Below are 19,426 nucleotides of genomic sequence, written 5' to 3' on the forward strand. Positions count from 1 at the left end.
GACAGCCACATCCAAACTGTGGATCAAACGAGCAATCTTATGGAAGAATAGGAGGAAGGATTTTGGGCCCCAAGGAGAATAGGAACTCCACAGGAAGACCAACAAAGTCAAGTATTTTGAACCTTTGGAGCTATCAGAGTCTTAACCATGTGTTGGACTTAGGTCTCCCTGCACATATGTAGCAGTTGTGCAGCTTGGTCTTTAGGTGGGTTCTGAACAACTGGAGCAGGGACTATTCCAAAAGCTGTTGCCTGTATGTAGGATATGTTCTTCTAGCTGAGCTGACTTGTCTGGCCTCAGTGTGGGGAGGAAGTGACTAGCCTCACAGAGACTTGAAGAGCCAGGATTGGGTGGAGGGAGGGATACCCCCCACCCCTGACCTGCTCAGAAGAGAAGGGGAAAGGATAGAGGAAGGATTGTGGGAAGGAGTGACAGGAAGGAGGGCAGTGAGCAGGATGTAAAGTGAATAAGTAAAATAAATAAATAAATTAAAGAGAATAAAAATAAACAAAACATTAGCTTAAAGAATTTTCAGAGAGGCCAGTCTTCAGCTGAAGGAATCGCCATATCTTGATGTCAGCAAGTATATCATTATTTTACAGGCCTGAAAAATTTAGTTTCCTTGATTGAAAAAAATAAATGTCTTAAGACAGGAATTTTTGCTTTATTCATCATGGTCTTCACATTTAAGAAACAATGAAAGACAAATTTCTGTTGCTAAATAACAACTATACATCTATTTCAGTATTAGGATAGATAATGAATGTAAGGATTCAAAATATATTTCTGGAAAAAAGACTGAAATAATTAAGAAAATGTTTAGGGGAAAACAAAAATCTCACAGAAACATATCTTTAAAACACACATATAAGCCAGGAATGGTGGCACATATATATATTCCTACTACTCAAGAGAATAAGACAGGAGGAATATGAGTTTGAGGTTAGAATAGGGTACATAGAGAGACTTTATCTAAAAAACTACCTCCTTTTGCCCCCCAATAAACCAAAGTCCAATTTAAAAAGCTAAACTACAAGTGTGTTTATATAAAGTTAAATAGACCATAAGTATAAAAAGATTATACAAAAGTATACAATATTTTTCATGATCTGATACTTATAAATAAAGAAGCAATCTTAAACAACCAGTTCTTTAGCTAATATACATATAGACACAGGCGTGTTTTCTTCTTTAAAAGCACCACAATTTTATCTGGATGGTACAATTCTGATAGTCTTACCAGATCATTATATTGAAAAATAGTTTCTGATTAAAATATTTGGTATCACCTTTCATTAGGCACTTAGGGCAGATCCAGTAGCTTTAGCAGCCTAGCACAGATAAAGACTGTTTTGTCACCTCCTTGTAAAATGTCCTTTGAAGGGAACCTATAATATCAACAGTGTTCTTTTAAGTAGAAATAGTCTCATGTATGGCTTCATTTGTTGAAGTTTTAGGTCAGTAACGCAGACTGTGAAGCTTGGGGTTTCTTAAATTCAGCATCGGTTGCTTGATTGTAGGTTTATCATCAAAAAGTGCTGCTTCACTCTCAGTGGTTGGAAATCTTTTCTGATATATCAAGGGGTATTCCTTCTGAAACTTAAAAAGGAGGGGAAGAATTAGCAATTCTGGCCAGGTGTAGTGGCACATGCCTTTAATCCCAGAACTAGGGAGGCAGAGGCAGGCTGATCTAAGAGTTCAATGCCAGACTGGTCTTTCTACATCTGTCTACAAACCAAGTTCCAGGACAGCTAGAATTGTTACACAAAGAAACCCTCTCAAAAAAAAAAAAAAAAAAAAAAAAAAAAACCTTCTGAATATTTTCTTATGTAAAGCTAGTCAAGAATTCTTTAATCTGACTCTCACCTCTCTGTACATTTGTGAAGGGGACACTGCATAATCTTTCAGACTCCCATCAATGTTAAAATACTAGGATTCTCTTCTGTTACTTTTTACCCTAAACCCAATATTTCTCACTGGTAAAGCCTATGAAGGTTACAGGGATTTGGTACAGTTTGTATTTCGCTTTTGAGTTTCTTAGGTTGTGTTCTTTCTAGGATCATGTGAATACTGGATTTTGTTTTAGAGCCCAAAGTTCTAAACAGTGGCAGGAATGAGTCACTCAGAGATATGTATTATAATCCAGATTTTACATATGCTTTCTCAGAATAATCTAAGATATAATTATACAAAATACCAGTAACATAAAAGAGGATCAATTAATACTGTTATTAAATTTAAAATAGAGTAAAACCAAATAGATATTCATTCATATACTTTAAGTATATAATGAAGATCAATAAGTAATCTATATATCTAAAAGTTAAAATTTTATCTTTAATGTCATAGAAACAGCAATCACTGATCACACACTGGATAACATTTCTAAGATGGAGAAATTGTACATTCTTGTACCTGTTTCAATTTTCTTCTTTTCTCCTTTAGAGGCAAGCTTTTACTTCTGACAATATTCTCCAAAAGTTCTGCAATTGCAGCTTGAGAAGTTGAAATTTTCTGTTCATCAAATTCTTTAGCACTAATCTGTTTACAGTAAGAATATGTTGGCAAAGGAACAACTAGTCCATCTCCATGATTTTTAACCTGTCAGTGAACAAAACAAGACAGTGAAAATGTGTACATTCTGGTCATAATTCTGCCATATAGAACACTTTTGGTGGAATCTAAAATCTATCATTTGGCCTCAATTACACATTTGGTGTATTAAGAAAACTGAAGATTATACACTAGAGGTAAGTGAGCAGGATCTAAATCTAAGTGCCACAGCCTATTTAATAGCTCTGAATTAACTTTTCCTGATCTGTTTCCTAATCTTTAAAATGAAGATTTCATGTATATAAAAACATTAAAGGTAAATTATTAATGATTTTCAAATTATTTGAAGTATAAAACAATCTAAATGATGTTTTAATCCCATTTAAAACACCTATATTTTCACTTAGTAATGAAGTAATGATCAATTGTTTTTGAGACCCAGAATACTATCAGAGCTTACATATCTATTGATAATGAAGTTAAGGTACATATTTATAGTAAGCCAGTACAATATTATAATAATATACATGAGAAAAAGCATGAACAAAATGTGCTGGCTAGTCAACATCTGAATATGGTAGATATCTTGTTTAGGGAGGATGGATGGAAGGGGGCAGAGAATGGAATATGGAGTGTAAAAAATAAATTAAAAATAAAAGAAGGAAAAAACAACAACAACAAATTCTGCTTTGACTATGTAGGAATGGTTCAGAATAAGATTCTTTTCATCCTACTTACCCTTATATTTTCTAAGACATTTAATTAAGCATGAGATAATCAAGAATTCATACATAGGAACTGGGGAGATGGCTCAATGGGTAAAGTATTTTCCAAGTAGGTATGAGGACTTGAGTTTGGATTCCCAGCGCCAATACAGCACTGGCCACAGTGGCATGCTCCTCTTACACAGAGCTGAGGGTACATTTTTTTTTCTCTTTTAAATTGGAGGTAGAGGGATTTTTTTTCTTTTTACTTTGATTTGAAACTCAATGTTGTATGCAGGAACTTTAATAATCATATTTCATATTTAATAATCATATTACTCATAATATAAAGGAAACATCTGTCAACATGGAACTGCAAGAGAGGAAAAGGAAAGAAAAGTCCCAGTGCTGTATGAGTCTCCAGGCTCCATACATTCCTGACTTTGAGAATGCTTATATGAGCTAATAAGTGCCCATTTTTATGGTGTTACTTTGAGATGGATTTGCTACTTGATAATAAGTAATGCAGAGATTTTTAAGGCTCAAAATACCTACATTGCCCTTTTTAATGTAGTCAAGATGTTTCTCCACTGCAGCTTGTAAATAAGTGGGTACTTGAAGAATTTCCTGATGATGATCCATTAGGAAAGAAACTAATCTTGAAGCCAGAAGCTCATCAAGATCCACTTCTTCAGCACAACATAGTACACATCGAGAAAAAGTATTTATCATCTACAAAAAGATGCCAATTTAAGAACTCAAGTTTTCATATAAAGTACAGTGTCAATAATTTCCAATTTTCATTACATGATATATAGGGATAAAATGATAAGTATCCTTCAGTTGAGGAAATAATGGAAATAATTTATTATAATTAGGAAGATAAGAATGTTATTATATTACATTACAGTAAAAACATTTGTTATGTATTGTGTTAGCAAAATTCTAATGGGTCATGTATAACAGGTTTTTATTTCAGTTGGTCATAATTTTAAAAATATATGTCACAACTTCCATTAACAGAAAGATGCAAGCCTTAAGCCAAAAACTGTTAGAGAATAAGGACTTATTACATTAAACCAATTCCACAAAACCACAAACCAGGACTATATAATATATAGAATGCATGTTCAGCAGAAGTTGCAAAGTTGGCACTATTTACCTTTTGAAACTCTGGAAAGTGGATAATTAGTGTTTAGGCAGTGAGTTAATGCACACATCTCTATTTCCATCATAAGAATTTTGAAACTCTGGAAAAATTTTTGCCTCAAAACTCATTACTCTCATAGTCATATAGTCCATATCTATAATACATAATAATTAGAATTTAAATTCTATTTAAAATATTTGAACATAATATGCACATAGCATAATTACTGACATGAAATATTCTCTTTTCATTCTTAGGCTCAGTCCTCAGCTTTGTGCTTATTGTCTATATTCTTCTCTTCTTAGGACCTTTTTTATACTTGTAACTACCATTTCAATGAGGATGATTAAAAAAACCAATCTTTCTTCTGCCTTGATTTTCCTTTACAATACTCACATTTCCAAAATTCTGCTAGATAAATTTTACTTAGATGCCCTAATAACTTTAAAACCAAAAATTAGAAAACCAAAATTATTTCAAACACCAGTCTGCACTAAATTCTTATGCTTTTCAATAATACAATAAATATCTACTAACATATATCTATCTATCTATCTATCTATCTATCTATCTATCTATCTATCTATCTATTCTGTCATTGTTAATGAATTATTCACAGTGATGAGCAGACTAGGCTTAATTTGAGAACATTTTATAGATTTAAGCTGGAATCTCAAAGGTGACAATTCTTAAGAAAAACAATAAGAGAGGAGGGGGAGGACACACACACACACACACACACACACACACACACACAGAGAGAGAGAGAGAGAGAGAGAGAGAGAGAGAGAGAATGAGAATTTCAAAGATTCATTTCCCATTGATATCTGCATATAAATCCCTCTATCCTCATTCTCCAAGGAGCCTGTATCTGGGACTGCTTGGTAACAGTTCTCTTTTGTTTGTTTGTTTTGTTTTCCACTACTTCTTGTCCACAATGACTTATTGTCATAACTCATCAGATACAACTTTCCCACTGCCATATTCTCTGAAATACTTTGACAGGTTATTCATTATTTCCTCATTCTCTACTTCTCGGTTGTAGTGCTTTCAGGTTAACAGTACCTACAGATCCTCTTCCCACCAAATCAGACAGACCTAATACAAGGTGATACAATCACTGTGAGGTGTACAAAATGAGTGAGAATACAGAATCTTCTGCTAAGATTAATAAAAGGTGAAAGTATAAGAGCCTAAGCACAAACAATTTGTGTAACACTATTTTCTGCTAGAAAAGGTCAAGTTTTTAGGGTCTGTTTTTCTTATGTTTTAAAATTTAATCAACTTTTAATCCAAATATTTGGCATAAAATGAAACAACGATGAACTGACCAATCATACAAAATAAATAAAAACTAAGAATGTAACCTTGGTAGAATAGTTTACCACTATGAAATTATTAAACTCTATTTTGTGCTTTGCATACATGGCAATGCTTTTCTGAGGTTGCTTTGTTTTCTTTAAAATTATTTTTAAAATATTTTATATTTTATTTTATTATTGAAGGATTTTCTAACTCAAGCATTATAAGATAGAAATATCACTTAAGTAGCACTTTCAAGTAGCTTGGTCTTCTTTTAGTTTTATGGCTTACTTTTTCTATTATAAGAAACACCACCAGACAGACGCGCGCGCGCGCACACACACACACACACACACACACACACACACACACACACACACGATTCATCATAAAAGATGCAGAGATCAGGGAGAACTTGAAGGAAACAGGGTGTTCTGGATATGACAGGACTAATGAACTCATGAACTCACAAAAATGGTTGCCTGCACAAGACCTGCACACAATCAAGCCAATCAACATTCCAGGATGGAGGAGGAGGGATTTATAAACCCCATCCATAGCCAAGGAACTACTGACAGCTGATGGTTATTAGGGGAGGGAAAGTCAGTTTACTTTGGGGGGGGGGCAGCTAGATCAATGACTCAGGTGATGGCCGTATCTCCACGTACATATGGGCAACATTAATTGGATTTAATGATTTATTTTAAAATGATGATATGAAGTTGGGAGGAGAGGTAAGAAAGGGTGAATATGGTCAAAATACATTGTAAAGATTTATGAAATTCTTGAGAAATTAATAAAAAATTATACTTAAAACTTCAACTTACCAATGATCTTGTACCTATTTCTTCATGAAGTTTGGGCATATCAACATTTTGACTCATTCTAGAAATCATGCGCATTAAGAGTTGAAGCTTTCTACGATTTGGTGGGGGAAGTAACAAACAACATAACTGTAGAGCATTGATGGCAACCCTCTCTAAATGAGGTTGCAGCAAACCTAAAAGGCAAAGTCACCCCCGCCCCGAAAAAATCATCAATGAAAATAGGTTTCAAGTGAATAGAATACAGTTACATAACAAGGGTAAAATAATAGTATTCTTTAAATTATGGTTATAAATTTCTACATTCCTTTAAAATATAGCAAGATAAAAACTTATTTTGCAACCTATTTCTAAGTATTAAAATACTTCACTTATAAAACAAAGTGACACAGATTAAGTGAAATTAAATGAAAAGAAATTAAGTGCTTTAAGTAGTATAGAATAAATGTTGGTTATGCCATGACCAAAGTATTTTACAATAATTTCTTCTCGAGGAAAGACCAAGTAATTTCAGAGAAGAAAAGCCAGGAATAGAAAGCTGAGTTAGTAAACATTAAAAGTTAACATCGCATGCACCAAAAACAGCCTTACTTTGTGTGCCAGTCAACACAGAAGCATCTGGAGGTAAAGATTTCTCTGAAAGTTCTACGGTGCTTTTGCACAGTCTTTTATTGATTGTGGTACTAGACTCTCCGAGCTCACTTGTACTGCCTTGTCCAACATTTGGTTTCATTATAATTTCAGCCACTGGTTTATTGATACAACTATTCTGTCTTGTACTACTTTTTAAAAGTAAACTCTGAGATCTACAAAGCTGTTTTGACTTATACTTTTCATTATATAACTCTTCTTGGTCTTGAACAGTCAAAGCAGAGGTTCTTTTAGAACCAACACAGTGTGGCTGCTGAGCATTTTCGTCTGAGTGAAGATTAAATAGGGGTTTCTGTTTGGGTGCAGACACTAATGATTGCTTACTATTTTGTTCTTCTATGTTCAGAAGAGACTGGTAGAAGATACTGGACTTCTTTTCACTTGAATTCACTGGCCTATCTACAATTCCTTCCAAAGAAGAGCACCTTGGTTTGATGTTAGAGGACAGGGAATTTGTATTACTTAAGCCTATTAAATTATGACAGCTTCCTCCCATTATGTCATTAGCACTAGCTCTTCTGTTTCTTAAATTAACTAGCTGCATTTTCTTGGCACATCTTTCTTGAAATCCTTGATCATTTCTTTGTAGTCTTTTAGTAGAATCCAACTCTTCATTGCTTTTGTCTTTGTAAAGCAGACTGAGAAGAAGACACTCAGTTGATTTGAAGGAATTCAAATTGCTTAAATCATGGATTTTTGAAGACCGTGGATCATCTTGTATTTTATGTATTCCACTTGTTCTATCTGAAACTGTGATGTAGCCACAAACAACTACCAGAAAATGAAACAAAAATTAAGATACAACTGCAAGACAGTGGACAAAAATAAAACAGAAAAAAAGTAAAGTTAAAAAAAAAGGCATTACTATAATAATATATACTGTTAGTAAAGAACACATAGCAGTTGCTTAATTTGGAAGCCATTTCAATAGGACACATGCAACATTCAGTTATAAACATGCAAGACTGACTAGTGGTATTTCCATTTGTGATATAAACCATTTAAAAATTAATTTAGCAACACAATTGGGAAGATCAAATCAGAACACATTTAAAATATGTTTTTACTTTTACAAGTACGTAAAAGCCTTTAATTATACAAAAACTGTATATATAATGGCACACATATCTCAGTGTTTATGGGAAGACTGGTTCCAGGGATGCCCATAGACAAATCTGCAAATTTATGACTCTTATCTAAAATGGTGTACCATATACATACATATAACCTAAGCATTTATTTTAAATAATCTCTAGATTATTCATATAACATAAGGTAAGCACTATGTATATATTTATTATTTAGAGAATGATAACAAAAAACAAAACTAAACAAAGAAAAATACCTGGTAGTTCTATGTAGTAACTACATTAAAAAGTAAACATTTTTGATTATGGATTGGTTGAATCCAATGGTAGGTAAAAATAGCACATGAAGACTATTATACCTATACTTGGTATCTCTTCTTGGTTACTGATATAGAACTACTAAAATCCTTGAATTTCCTGAGTGATAAATCTTGTTATTCAAGAGTAGCTATTGCCACATACATGAGTTTGTGTTAATGTAACACATGGCTAGTCACATATCTGTATTGTCTACAACCTCTTGGGAAGGGAAGGGAGATGGAGATTGAGATCAATATCAAGAAAACCAAACCAAACCATAACAAACAAACAAACAACAACAACAAACCTTAATCAACTACACAATTGTATCTAGTTAATAAAACCTACTTAAAATTCTGAAACAATTAAGCTTAGGTAGCTATGGGTTGATGAACACAGAGATGTTCAGGGTGTCTTTCCTGAGAGGTTATAGAGGCTCTGTGTCACCCCCTACTCTCTTTCATGGGTATCACTTCTCTTTGTCTATTCCTGAATTCTATCCTTCTTATAACAAAGTAACAAACATAATTACTTTCCAGGGTCTTGTGAGTGAATTACTAAATTATAGAGGAGTTCAAAGGGACCTTTTAATTGGTAGGTAGCCAAGCATAAGTGTAGAAAGCAAAGGGAGCTTATTTGTTGCCAGCACCAGAAGTAAGGGTAGGTTTGTGGATATGAGCCTTTCTCCTGTAAGATTAGGGCTAACTCTAGGGAGCCATGTCAGAACTACATAGAACTATATGACCATTGATTTCAGGGCAAGTGGTGTTAAAGCATATTTGAACCATTTGATCTGGTATAACCATAGTATTATTAAAATCTGAAATAATTTATATCCTACCACATTCATGTTTACCATGTTTTTAGATTTTTAACTTTAAAGAAACTTAAAGACTTTAATAGAATAAATTTAAATATTAAGTAAAATTCACACATACCCAAAATGTTCACAAATAATTCATAATATTCAAATGTAAGTAGAGGTTCAGGGAGATTTAGAAAATAATCTGCAATTGTTTTGAATACATCACGTTCAAATCCAACATAAGTTAGATTATTGGTGTCATTACTTCTTGGCCCTAAGAAGCAGAAGGCAAAAGAAATGGGCAAAATAAATTTCAATTCAAATACAATTAAAAATATGCTTAAGTTTAAACTTATATTCATGTAGGAGCTATGGTTAACAACAATTCATGTTACAATATATGTAATTCATCAATTCATGTCTCTCTTGCTCTCTTTTTAAAGATTTATTTATTTTATGTGTATGAGTATTTTGCCTGCATGCACATATATGTGTACCACATGTATACCTGGTGACATAGATCCCTGGAATTGGAGTTATAGACAGCTGTCAGCTACCATGTGGGTGTTGGGAAGTGAACCTGGCTACTTTAGAGGAGCAGACAGTACTCTTAACCTCCAAGTCATCTCTTCAGTCCCATTTTTCATCCTTTCACTGGAAGTTACTGTAAGCAGCCTCTGGCTAGTATTTTGTTTTAATATTATTTTAATATATGAAAAACTGTACATAAAGCAATATGTATGGTAAAATATGATTTATTTTTAAAGTATCAATTATTTTAATGAGATTTTGTTGCAACTTATTTTGTGAAGACAAGAATACTGAATGATAAATACTTTTAAATCATCTTTTGTATGTCAATACTTTTATGAATAAATTTTAGTACATTAATTAGTAGAAAAAGCAGTTACAACATGAGCTTATCAAGAAGGCTAAATGGAATTGTTTGCATGTAAATTCACTACCATTAGATGTTGTTCCAAGTTTTTATTACGTTCAATTTTTTAAAATTTTATTTTGTTCTTTTCCTTATTCACTTCTTTAAAAATTTTAAATCACTTTAATATTTTACCATTGTTAAGTTTTATACTTAATACTACTATTGAAATAACCATGATTACTAATTAATCACTGTTGATCTATTAAAAATAAAAACTTCTATACACAGGTTAGAATCCACCAAGGGAAAGTTAGGAAGTTACACCCTTAGAATTTCTTGCTCTGCACTCTCTAATTTAGTGGTCTCTAAACTTTCACTTGGGACTCTTCCTTATAAAAATCTTCAAGGACATGGTTTATAAAAAAAAAAAAAAATTCAACCACTTGGGAGTCTTGGGGATATCTCCCAAGTGAATAAAATATGCATTCAAATTTTACAGCCATTATTATCAAATATTCTTTTTCCTGAAACAAAGGGTTTTTTTTTTCTGTCTCCAAGTTTTCTATGTCTTTACATGTGTAAGCATACACATTGCAAAATGATTAAAGAAAAAGCAAATCACATACATACATAATAGTTTAAAAGCAAATCTTTATTTTTATAGAGGCCAAACTTGGTATTTCTCTAAAACAGACATAAGAAATGTTCTTTGTAGGGAGAATATCTTCTGCCTGTATGGAACTTTGTCAATAAAAATCTGATGGTCTATAACTTAGTCAAGAAATAGGAGGTGAGACATCTGGGAGGTAGAAAGGATTTTGGGATGGTGCCAGATGGGAGATTTACCTGGGAAGATGTGACGAGACAGACACATAGTACCTGAGCCCAGGTAACTAGCCACAGGGCAGAATGTAGATCAGAATAAATGGTTTCTATGAAGTTATAATCTAGTCAGAGAAGAGCCTAGCTATATGGTCAAGGTATTTATAAATATATTTTGAGTCTGAGTCTTATATCTCAGGGCATAGGGCTGGAAGGAACCAGACCTAACTTCTACATTTTTTTGTTTGTTTTGTTCTTTTCGAAACAGTTTTATTTTGTAGCTATGGGTATCCTGGAACTCACTCTGTAGATCAGGCTGGTCTCAATCCACCTTTAATATATAGAATAGTAAGTAATCATTAGTAAGTTTTCTAAAATATAAAACATAGGTTCACTAGAAACAAAACCAAAGAACTTACAGTTAGATAATTAAGGTTTGAGTTCTAGGTCTATTGCATTAACAGAATGTTCTGAGCATTTTGGTTTTTCAACTTTGGGAAAAAGTTGTAGATAGTATTATTAAGACTATTTTCCAAAATTATTCTTCAATTTTGATTTTTCAACTTTGGGAAAAAGTTGTAGATAGTATTATTAAGACTATTTTCCAAAATTATTCTTCCCGTAGACCAATGGTTCTCAACCTTCCTAATGTTATAACCCTTTATTTAATACCTCATGTTGTGGTGACCCCCTACCATAAAATTAGTTTTGTTGCTACTTCATGACTATAAATTTTCTACTGTTATAAATTGCAATGTAAATAGCTTTGGAGATAGAGATCATGCCCCACAGTTGAGAACCATCACTATAGACTCAAGTTTAAACACATTGTTATTAACTGAAATCCAGTAAGTTATGTAATTGTTATTATTTAACTATAAAATGAACTGCAAAGAAAGGGAAAATACAAATCCCTAAAAATGGACAGATAAGTTTCTGTGAGTATGCTTATCTGTGTTGTTAACCATGAGCCATAGGAGAACAAGACAGTTGAACAGGGACGATAGAAAAAGATACTCAGAAGTCTATGTTTAAACCCTGGCTCTTTGACTTAATTCCATGAATAAAATGTTTCTGTAACTTATTACATAATGGCTATTTATTTTGCTATTCTGTCATTTTGACATACAATAAAGATTATGATCTTCAACATTTAACCCCATTAAAATTTCACCAATACTAATTTTACAATAACTGAAAAATGACACCTATCACTAAATTTTTTAAGATATATTTTAACTTTTGATATCGTAAAAACATATATCTTTGTGAATTTTCAAATTTACTGAAAGCAGTAAGATTTTTGTACTTGAACCAGAGGTTTACATTATAAAAACCAAGTATCACTGATTATTAAGAAAAAGGTTCGTTGAAGTTTGGTCTTCTGCTATGTATTGTAATGCTTAAAACAACCTGCCACTGCCACCAAGGTCTGGTTGTTCCCAGGGATGAGAGAATCTGCATGTACACAAAGTAATACTTTGTAACCTTAATTTAAAACTACTGGTGGTATAAAGATGCCTACAGCTTATAGCTGAAGAGAGGTCAGCAAGATTTGGATTCCAGGCTGAGGATAGGAAACCACCAGGAGGAGGAAGAGGGAGTAGAAAGTGGAGAGCAGAGAGATGCCATGGGATAGGTGAGTTATGAAATCATGGCCATGAGGGCTGACCATTTGGAGTTATGAGCATCCCAGGTGGAACACAGCAAGTTACAACTCGGGGTTATTGATAGGGAAGTGGACATAACAGTATGGTTGGCATCCTTAACGAGATCTGACTCCCTCTTCTGGAGTGTCTGAAGACAGCTACAGTGTACTTACATATAATAAATAAATCTTAAAAAACAAAACAAAACAAAAACCCCCAGTATAGTTGGTAGATATTGGCCCAGCTTTAGTTCTGATAAAGGTTTATAATAAATATAACAATTGTGTGCCTTTTATCTGGGAACTGAATGATTTAAGGTGGGGTAGAAATCCCCATTTGAGAGTAAATACTCACTACAACAAAGGCTGAGCAATAAAATGCTAAAACCTGGTTTATATATTACTAACATAGCTTTTTCTATTAATATATTCTGTGAAGTAATCTATCATGAAAAGGACAAACATGGGCTGTATGAAACTTTATTTCTGATTCAACTTCTTTTACACATATGCTATTTTACTTCTAAACTGCCACCTTTAAGCCTTTGGGTCTCACTGTGGCAATTGCTGCAGTTTAGATTTTAACTAAGACTCTTCCAAATCCTATGAGCCTATGAGTTTATGATTTATTTAAGTTGAACCATAAATGACAGATTCTAATCACAAAATAACCTTTTACATAGAAAATAAAGAGCTTATAATAAATTTTACTTGACTATCATTTGACTCACAATTTTAAATATTTTCTTTAATACTCTTAAATACTATTAATAGAACAAACAGACAGACAGACAAATGGACAGTTTGACACAACACACACATACATGCATGCACGTGCACAAACACACACACACACACACAACACACACACACACACACACACACACACACACACACACACACACACACACACTTGTGGTTTGGTTTAACTTACAATTTGCTAGGCACTTCATTGCAGATAAAACCCAATGTGGAAGATCGTCTAGAAAAAAAATGCAAAGAATGTATATTAAGCCATACCATTTTATGATAGTGTATTTTATTTTGTTTTATTTTTAGGCTTTATATTTTGCTTAGCACTAAGGGCTCTTACCAGCTTAGCTATTAGCCCAGGACAGATCAATATTTTAAAATACAAGAATTAAAATTTATAAAGATCTTGAGTTTGATTCTATCTATAATATTTAAAAGAAATAGCTACTCAAAATCAAGAATTATCTAGGAAGGTTTTTTCATCATTATCTACTCTACTACTTCTCGTTAGTTCCACTTTGGTTCTATTACTATCCTACATGAGTATTACTGATTTAGGTGAAGCTTATAACTGAAATTAATTATGTCTGAATATCAGGGTACTCCTCCATTGAGGCCTGCTTCAAATATTTAAGTTGGCACCATATCCAGCTTATTCATCACCAAATCTTTAGCAAAATATTTGGCACATTGTAGGTACTTAACACACTTGTTGTTAATAATAGTTTTTATTGTCTACATTTTGGATGTTTATCACTGCCATACTTTTAAAGTCATATTAATTCATTTAAGCAATTAAATACTTTTTTGTGATAGCATAAATAATATTTACTTCCAGAAATTCCATCATTATTGCTAAATGAATGTGTCCTAGGAAAATGTTCTCCTTTTACACTAACCTATAAATGCACCTTTGGTTACTAGGTTTGAAAAGATTTCAGATTCTTTTCTAAACACTTACCTGATTTGTCTTGTAGTATGACCACTCCATGCTTACTTGTGTTGGCCATGTTGTACATTATATATTGAGGAATTACTTGGTTTGGGTTTAAGAGTTCTTCTATGGATGGCAAACTTAAAATGGTTTGCAGGCTAAAGAGAGTATAAACAATGTTTTTTTTTATAAAATAAGAGGAAAAGAACATGACTTGCAACAAACAAAGCCATAAGAGTACTTTATTTTTCTCTTAAAACAATTCAAGGATTATATTTACTATTTACTTTTACATATATACTTACTCAACAAAATTGAGAGGAGTCCAATAAAAATCTCAAACTACAGTGATGACTTAAAATGTATAACTTCTTTCTTTATATTGTACTAGATCTGTACCAAAAGCAATTATTAAAAATCATACATGCATATTTAAATTCTAAGCTTTGAAAAGTAATACTTTTATTCATTTGCATATTTGGATGAAAAAAATCAAGTTAATAATCCACATAATTCAGAATCTTAAATACTGCTTATTTTTGTCTTACTAGATCATAATAACGTATCTCCAAACTTCTTCAACATCTTCCTGGCTTATTTCTTGATTGTCAGGTGCAATTTCTAGATCTTCATTGGTTATTCTTTCATGATTTATCTTTTCTGTATTTTCCTGAAGGGGGAAAAAATGCTTTGGTTTGTTTTAGTTTATACTCAAACTAAAAGGAATATTGAACACTTTTAACACAGATTTGTTTGTTTCATATGTGTGTATATGTGTGTATAGGACTGAAGTTGACATTGGGTGTCTTTCTTGATGGATCTCTAGTTTCTTTATTGAGGCAGTGTTTTTCATACTTAATAGTTGTTTAAGTCAAAGTATACTGTGGAGTTACAAAGTGTCTGAAAAGTAATGGGACACATAGTTTTCAGTTTTGTAGCTTTCCCAACACATACAAATCAACTTTGTGTCTAGTTACTTTATAGTTTGGTTTTTAGAAAAGACAGTGACAGAGATGAGTTGAAGAGTTATAAAATTCTAGGCTATTGTTTAGATCATAAACGTGCTGCAAACCATCCATATAGAAGTCTAAATGTCCAGCCTGGTTCTTCTAGGTAGCAGAACATTTAAGAGGCAAGGCCTTATGGAAAGGAATCGTATCACAGGCAGCAGGTTGTCGGGGGTGGGGGAGGTGCGGGGGGAAGAGCTGTTGGTACCCCAATCCAGGACCCTTTTCCTTCTTTCACCTTCCCATTTCCATAAGTAGCTTCCTCCTTCACATGCTCCTATTATGAGTGCAGTGCCTTGCTATAAGACCCAAAGTAACAGAATCTGAGGTTGGCCTTGCCTACTTTGAGAGTGATTTTCAAGTATTTCATCACAGTGGTAGAAATCAGATTAACACAAATAAGAAGAATAACAAATGACAAAATATTACATTACAAAACTTCTATTCAAGAATACCTCATTACTGTATTCAACACTGTTTCTGTAGGTTCCAAACACATTAATACACACACACACACACACACACACATTCTTAAGATTGTAATTTAGGAGGCTGGAGAGATGGCTCAGCAGTTAAGAAACTGATTGTAAGGTCCTGTGTTCAAATCATAGCAACAACATGGTGGCTCACAACCATCCATAATAAGATATGACGCCCTCTTCTGGTGTGTCTGAAGACAGCTACAGTGTACTTACATATAATAAATAAATAAATCTTTAAAATAATTGTAATTTAGGAGATTTCAGTATTGGCTTCAAATATTAAAACATCATTTATTTTAAATAATCTTACTATTAGCCACATGGTAATGCTATTTAAACTATTGGTTAATAAAAGAATATTTTACCTGAGAGAAATGTAATCCACGCTTCTTAGAAGTTTTTTGAGATAAGTTTCGTAATTTAAAAATACCATCTTTGTTCTTGGAAAAGTACTCTGTGTTGGTTTTCTTGATTTCTGTATGTCTTTGTGGAAAAGTTTTAAGTGGAGAAGTTGCAGGAAATCTGGTATGAAAATAATACGGAGTTAAATAGGATGTGATAAAATAATAAACTTCTAGAGTATTTTTAAAGTCATACAAAAAGTCTGATTTACTTATGTACTGGCTAGTTTTGTGTCAACTTGACACAGGCTGGAGTTATCACAGAGAAAGGAGCTTCAGTTGGGGAAATGCCTCCAAGAGATCCAGCTGTGGGGCATTTTCTCAATTAGTGATCAAGGGGGAGAGGCCCCTCGTGGGTGGGACCAACTCTGGTCTGGTAGTCTTGGATTCTATAAGAGAGCAGGCTGAGCAAGCCTGGGGAAGCAAGCCAGTAAAAGCAAGCATTTGCATCAGCTCCTGCTTCCTGACCTGCTTGAGTTCCAGTCCTGACTTCCTTTGGTGATGAAAAGCAGTATGGAGGTGTAAGCTAAATAAATCCTTTCCTCCCCAACTGCTTCTTGGTCATGATGTTTGTGCAGGAATAGAAACCCTGACTAAGACAATTTACATTATCAAGTAATAAAAATTCTAGATTAGGTTGGGTGTGGTGGTGCACGCCTTTAATCCCAGCACTTGGGAGGCAGAGGCAGGCGGATTTCTGAGTTCGACACCAGCCTGGTCTACAGAGTTAGTTCCAGGACAGCCAGGGCTACACAGAGAAACCCTGTCTCGAAACCCCCCCCCAAACCGCCCCCCCCCAAAATAATAATAAATAAATAAATTAATTAAATAAAATAAAAAAATCTAGATTACTGTGCACATTTCAGTTTTGCTTATATTCAGCTCAGGGTTACAATCAGGACTAATTTGGTTGAAGAAATAATGCTTACATATAAATAGCTTTAGGAAACTGTAGTGTAAATCTCTTTGAAAAAACAAAACAAAACATAGCTGTGTAGTGTTGGTGTCTGACTTTAATTACAGCACTCAGGAAACAGAGGCAGGTGGAGCTCTTTGAGTTTGAGGCCAGCATGGTCTACGGGTGAGTTCCAGGATAGCCAGAGATTTACAGAGTTCTGTCTTAGAAAACCAACCAACCAACCAACCAAACAAACAAACAAAAACTTCAAAAACCCTATAGTTTGTATATACTTCCAGCCTTTGGACAGTTTGTTCCAACTTTAGGATTTAGTCTCTTGCTTCTTTTGACTATGGTTTTTCATTTTAATATGAGTCATTTCAAGGATAAAAACAAGAACAAAATATAAACCGTCAAACAATATAACTGTTGATATTTTACTAAATAGTTGTCCTTTTTCTAAGTACAAGAAAATATTCTCTTATTTAAAATCTTGTCCCTCTCCTAAGGGGAATCACACACACACACACACACACACACACACACATCATGTTTTTTATGTGTTTAGGCTTTCAATAAACATATGTAAACAGTTTAGTCTTGTGTATTGTTATTTTTCAGTATCTTTCATCATATACTAAATTAATACTTAATGTTTTTGGCATTGGAAACTTTCTTTGCTACAATATAATTTTAAAATTATCTCATACAAGTTTTGTTTTTCATACTGAGGTATTTGAACAGGTATAATGTTTGTTTTAAAAAATATTTAATTTTTAATTAGTATTTGCATGTAGGTATATACATGTAACTATAGGTGCCTTCTGAGTCCAGAGACATCTGATTCATCTTCATCATCTCATTATAAGTTATTATAATAATTATACATTATTTAAGGGCAAGGACCAGTGACTTTGTTTTGCAATTAGGGAATTTATGAAACTTAAGCTCAATAATAATGTCAATGAATCGTGATAAAACTTTTGTAACATACGAAACCACAAGTATCTGTTATCCTTTCAATTTCCTACTTTATTATACACTATTTATTTAATACTCAAAAATGTTGAACTTTGTAGCTCACAACTTTCAACCATACAGTTTTCTACATAGTTCCAATTGACTTAAGAGCAGCAATACTAGGCAATCTCCAGACCTTCACTCACCCTCCTCTTTTCCAAATTTAATCCCCCAATCTCATGTCAGGTTCTGTAGCAGATCACCTACTGATATCTCCCCTTTCTCTATGCCCTTTTCTAGCAGACCATGAAGATCTTCTACACCTGTCCTCACCTCCCAATCTACTCGTCTCACCTCCAACTTCTATAGACACTCCCTGGGGAGCAGATAACCTAGGAAAACATGGAGGCAATCTTCAGATCTTCACTCCTTCCTTTCCTACAAACCCAACTCCCCACTTTCATCTCCAACTCTTTAGCAGACCACCTGTTGTGGCCACTCCGTCCTCTCTTCTCCCATTCCCAGAGGACAAGACAGATATGGGTGGCACATCCTACTTTCATCCCTCCTGTGATTCCTCTCAGCATTCCCATTTCTAGCACATCTAGCTAGATCAGCTCTCAATACCAAGAAACACATTCTAACCAAGAACTCACAGTGGCCACATCTGGCAGGATCTCAGAAGCGTTCCCTACCAGGCAATTTACAGACACCACACTCTCCTAAGAAACAGGGCAACAGAAAACAAGGAATAGAACACCCACAATAAAGACAAAACCAGATATCAGCACCTAGAATTATAATCATCCCAAACCCAGATTTCTAGACCCTCCATAAAAACACAATCAGTAAGAGACAGGACAATGTCTCCACTAAAGCCCAGCAACCACAGTACAGTAGGTCCTGAGAAATATAATATAGCTGAAGCACAAGAAAGGGACTTCAAAATAGCCTTTATACATATATAAATGTCCTTAAAGATGAAATGAATAGCTCTTTAAAAAAATCTATGTAAACACAAACAGTGGAATGAAATGAGAAAAACAGTTCAAGATTGGCAAGTGGAAAAAGAATCAACAAAAGAAAATCTAAACTGAGAGAAAACTAGAAATAAAAAATTTAGGCACTTGAATGGGAAATTCATAGGTAGGTCTCACCAACAGAATACAAGGGATGGAAGAGAGAATCTCAGGTGTTGAAGGCAAGATAGAAGAAATGGATACCTTGGTCAAAGAAAATGTTAAACCTAAAAAAAATTCAGGGA

General features: G+C 33.7%; 1 protein-coding gene across 3 annotated transcripts in view; it reads right to left on the reverse strand.

Annotated features, from left to right (window-relative positions):
- Positions 1 to 1,301: 1,301 nt before the first annotated feature.
- Depdc1 (DEP domain containing 1) overlaps positions 1,302 to 19,426 on the reverse strand; it is a 29,751-nt gene continuing 11,626 nt past the window's right edge. The window contains exons 3-12 of one of the 3 annotated variants that reach the window (XM_021158239.2): positions 16,269 to 16,425; positions 14,963 to 15,084; positions 14,442 to 14,572; positions 13,662 to 13,709; positions 9,511 to 9,651; positions 7,125 to 7,955; positions 6,537 to 6,709; positions 3,813 to 3,989; positions 2,416 to 2,601; positions 1,302 to 1,593 (exon numbers count right to left, since the gene is read on the reverse strand). In XM_021158239.2, the coding sequence (XP_021013898.1) occupies positions 1,459 to 1,593; positions 2,416 to 2,601; positions 3,813 to 3,989; positions 6,537 to 6,709; positions 7,125 to 7,955; positions 9,511 to 9,651; positions 13,662 to 13,709; positions 14,442 to 14,572; positions 14,963 to 15,084; positions 16,269 to 16,425 (2,101 nt within the window). In that variant the 3' untranslated portion in view covers positions 1,302 to 1,458. Of the gene's footprint in view, positions 1,600 to 2,415; positions 2,602 to 3,812; positions 3,990 to 6,536; positions 6,710 to 7,124; positions 7,956 to 9,510; positions 9,652 to 13,661; positions 13,710 to 14,441; positions 14,573 to 14,962; positions 15,085 to 16,268; positions 16,426 to 19,426 lie in introns of all 3 variants that reach the window. The other 2 variants (XM_021158238.2, XM_021158240.2) reach the window with 2 other exon arrangements.

The sequence above is a fragment of the Mus caroli genome, unplaced genomic scaffold (genome assembly GCF_978045245.1).
Source record: "Mus caroli unplaced genomic scaffold, Mus_caroli_1 scaffold_3, whole genome shotgun sequence".
NCBI classification, from domain to species: Eukaryota; Metazoa; Chordata; class Mammalia; order Rodentia; family Muridae; genus Mus; species Mus caroli.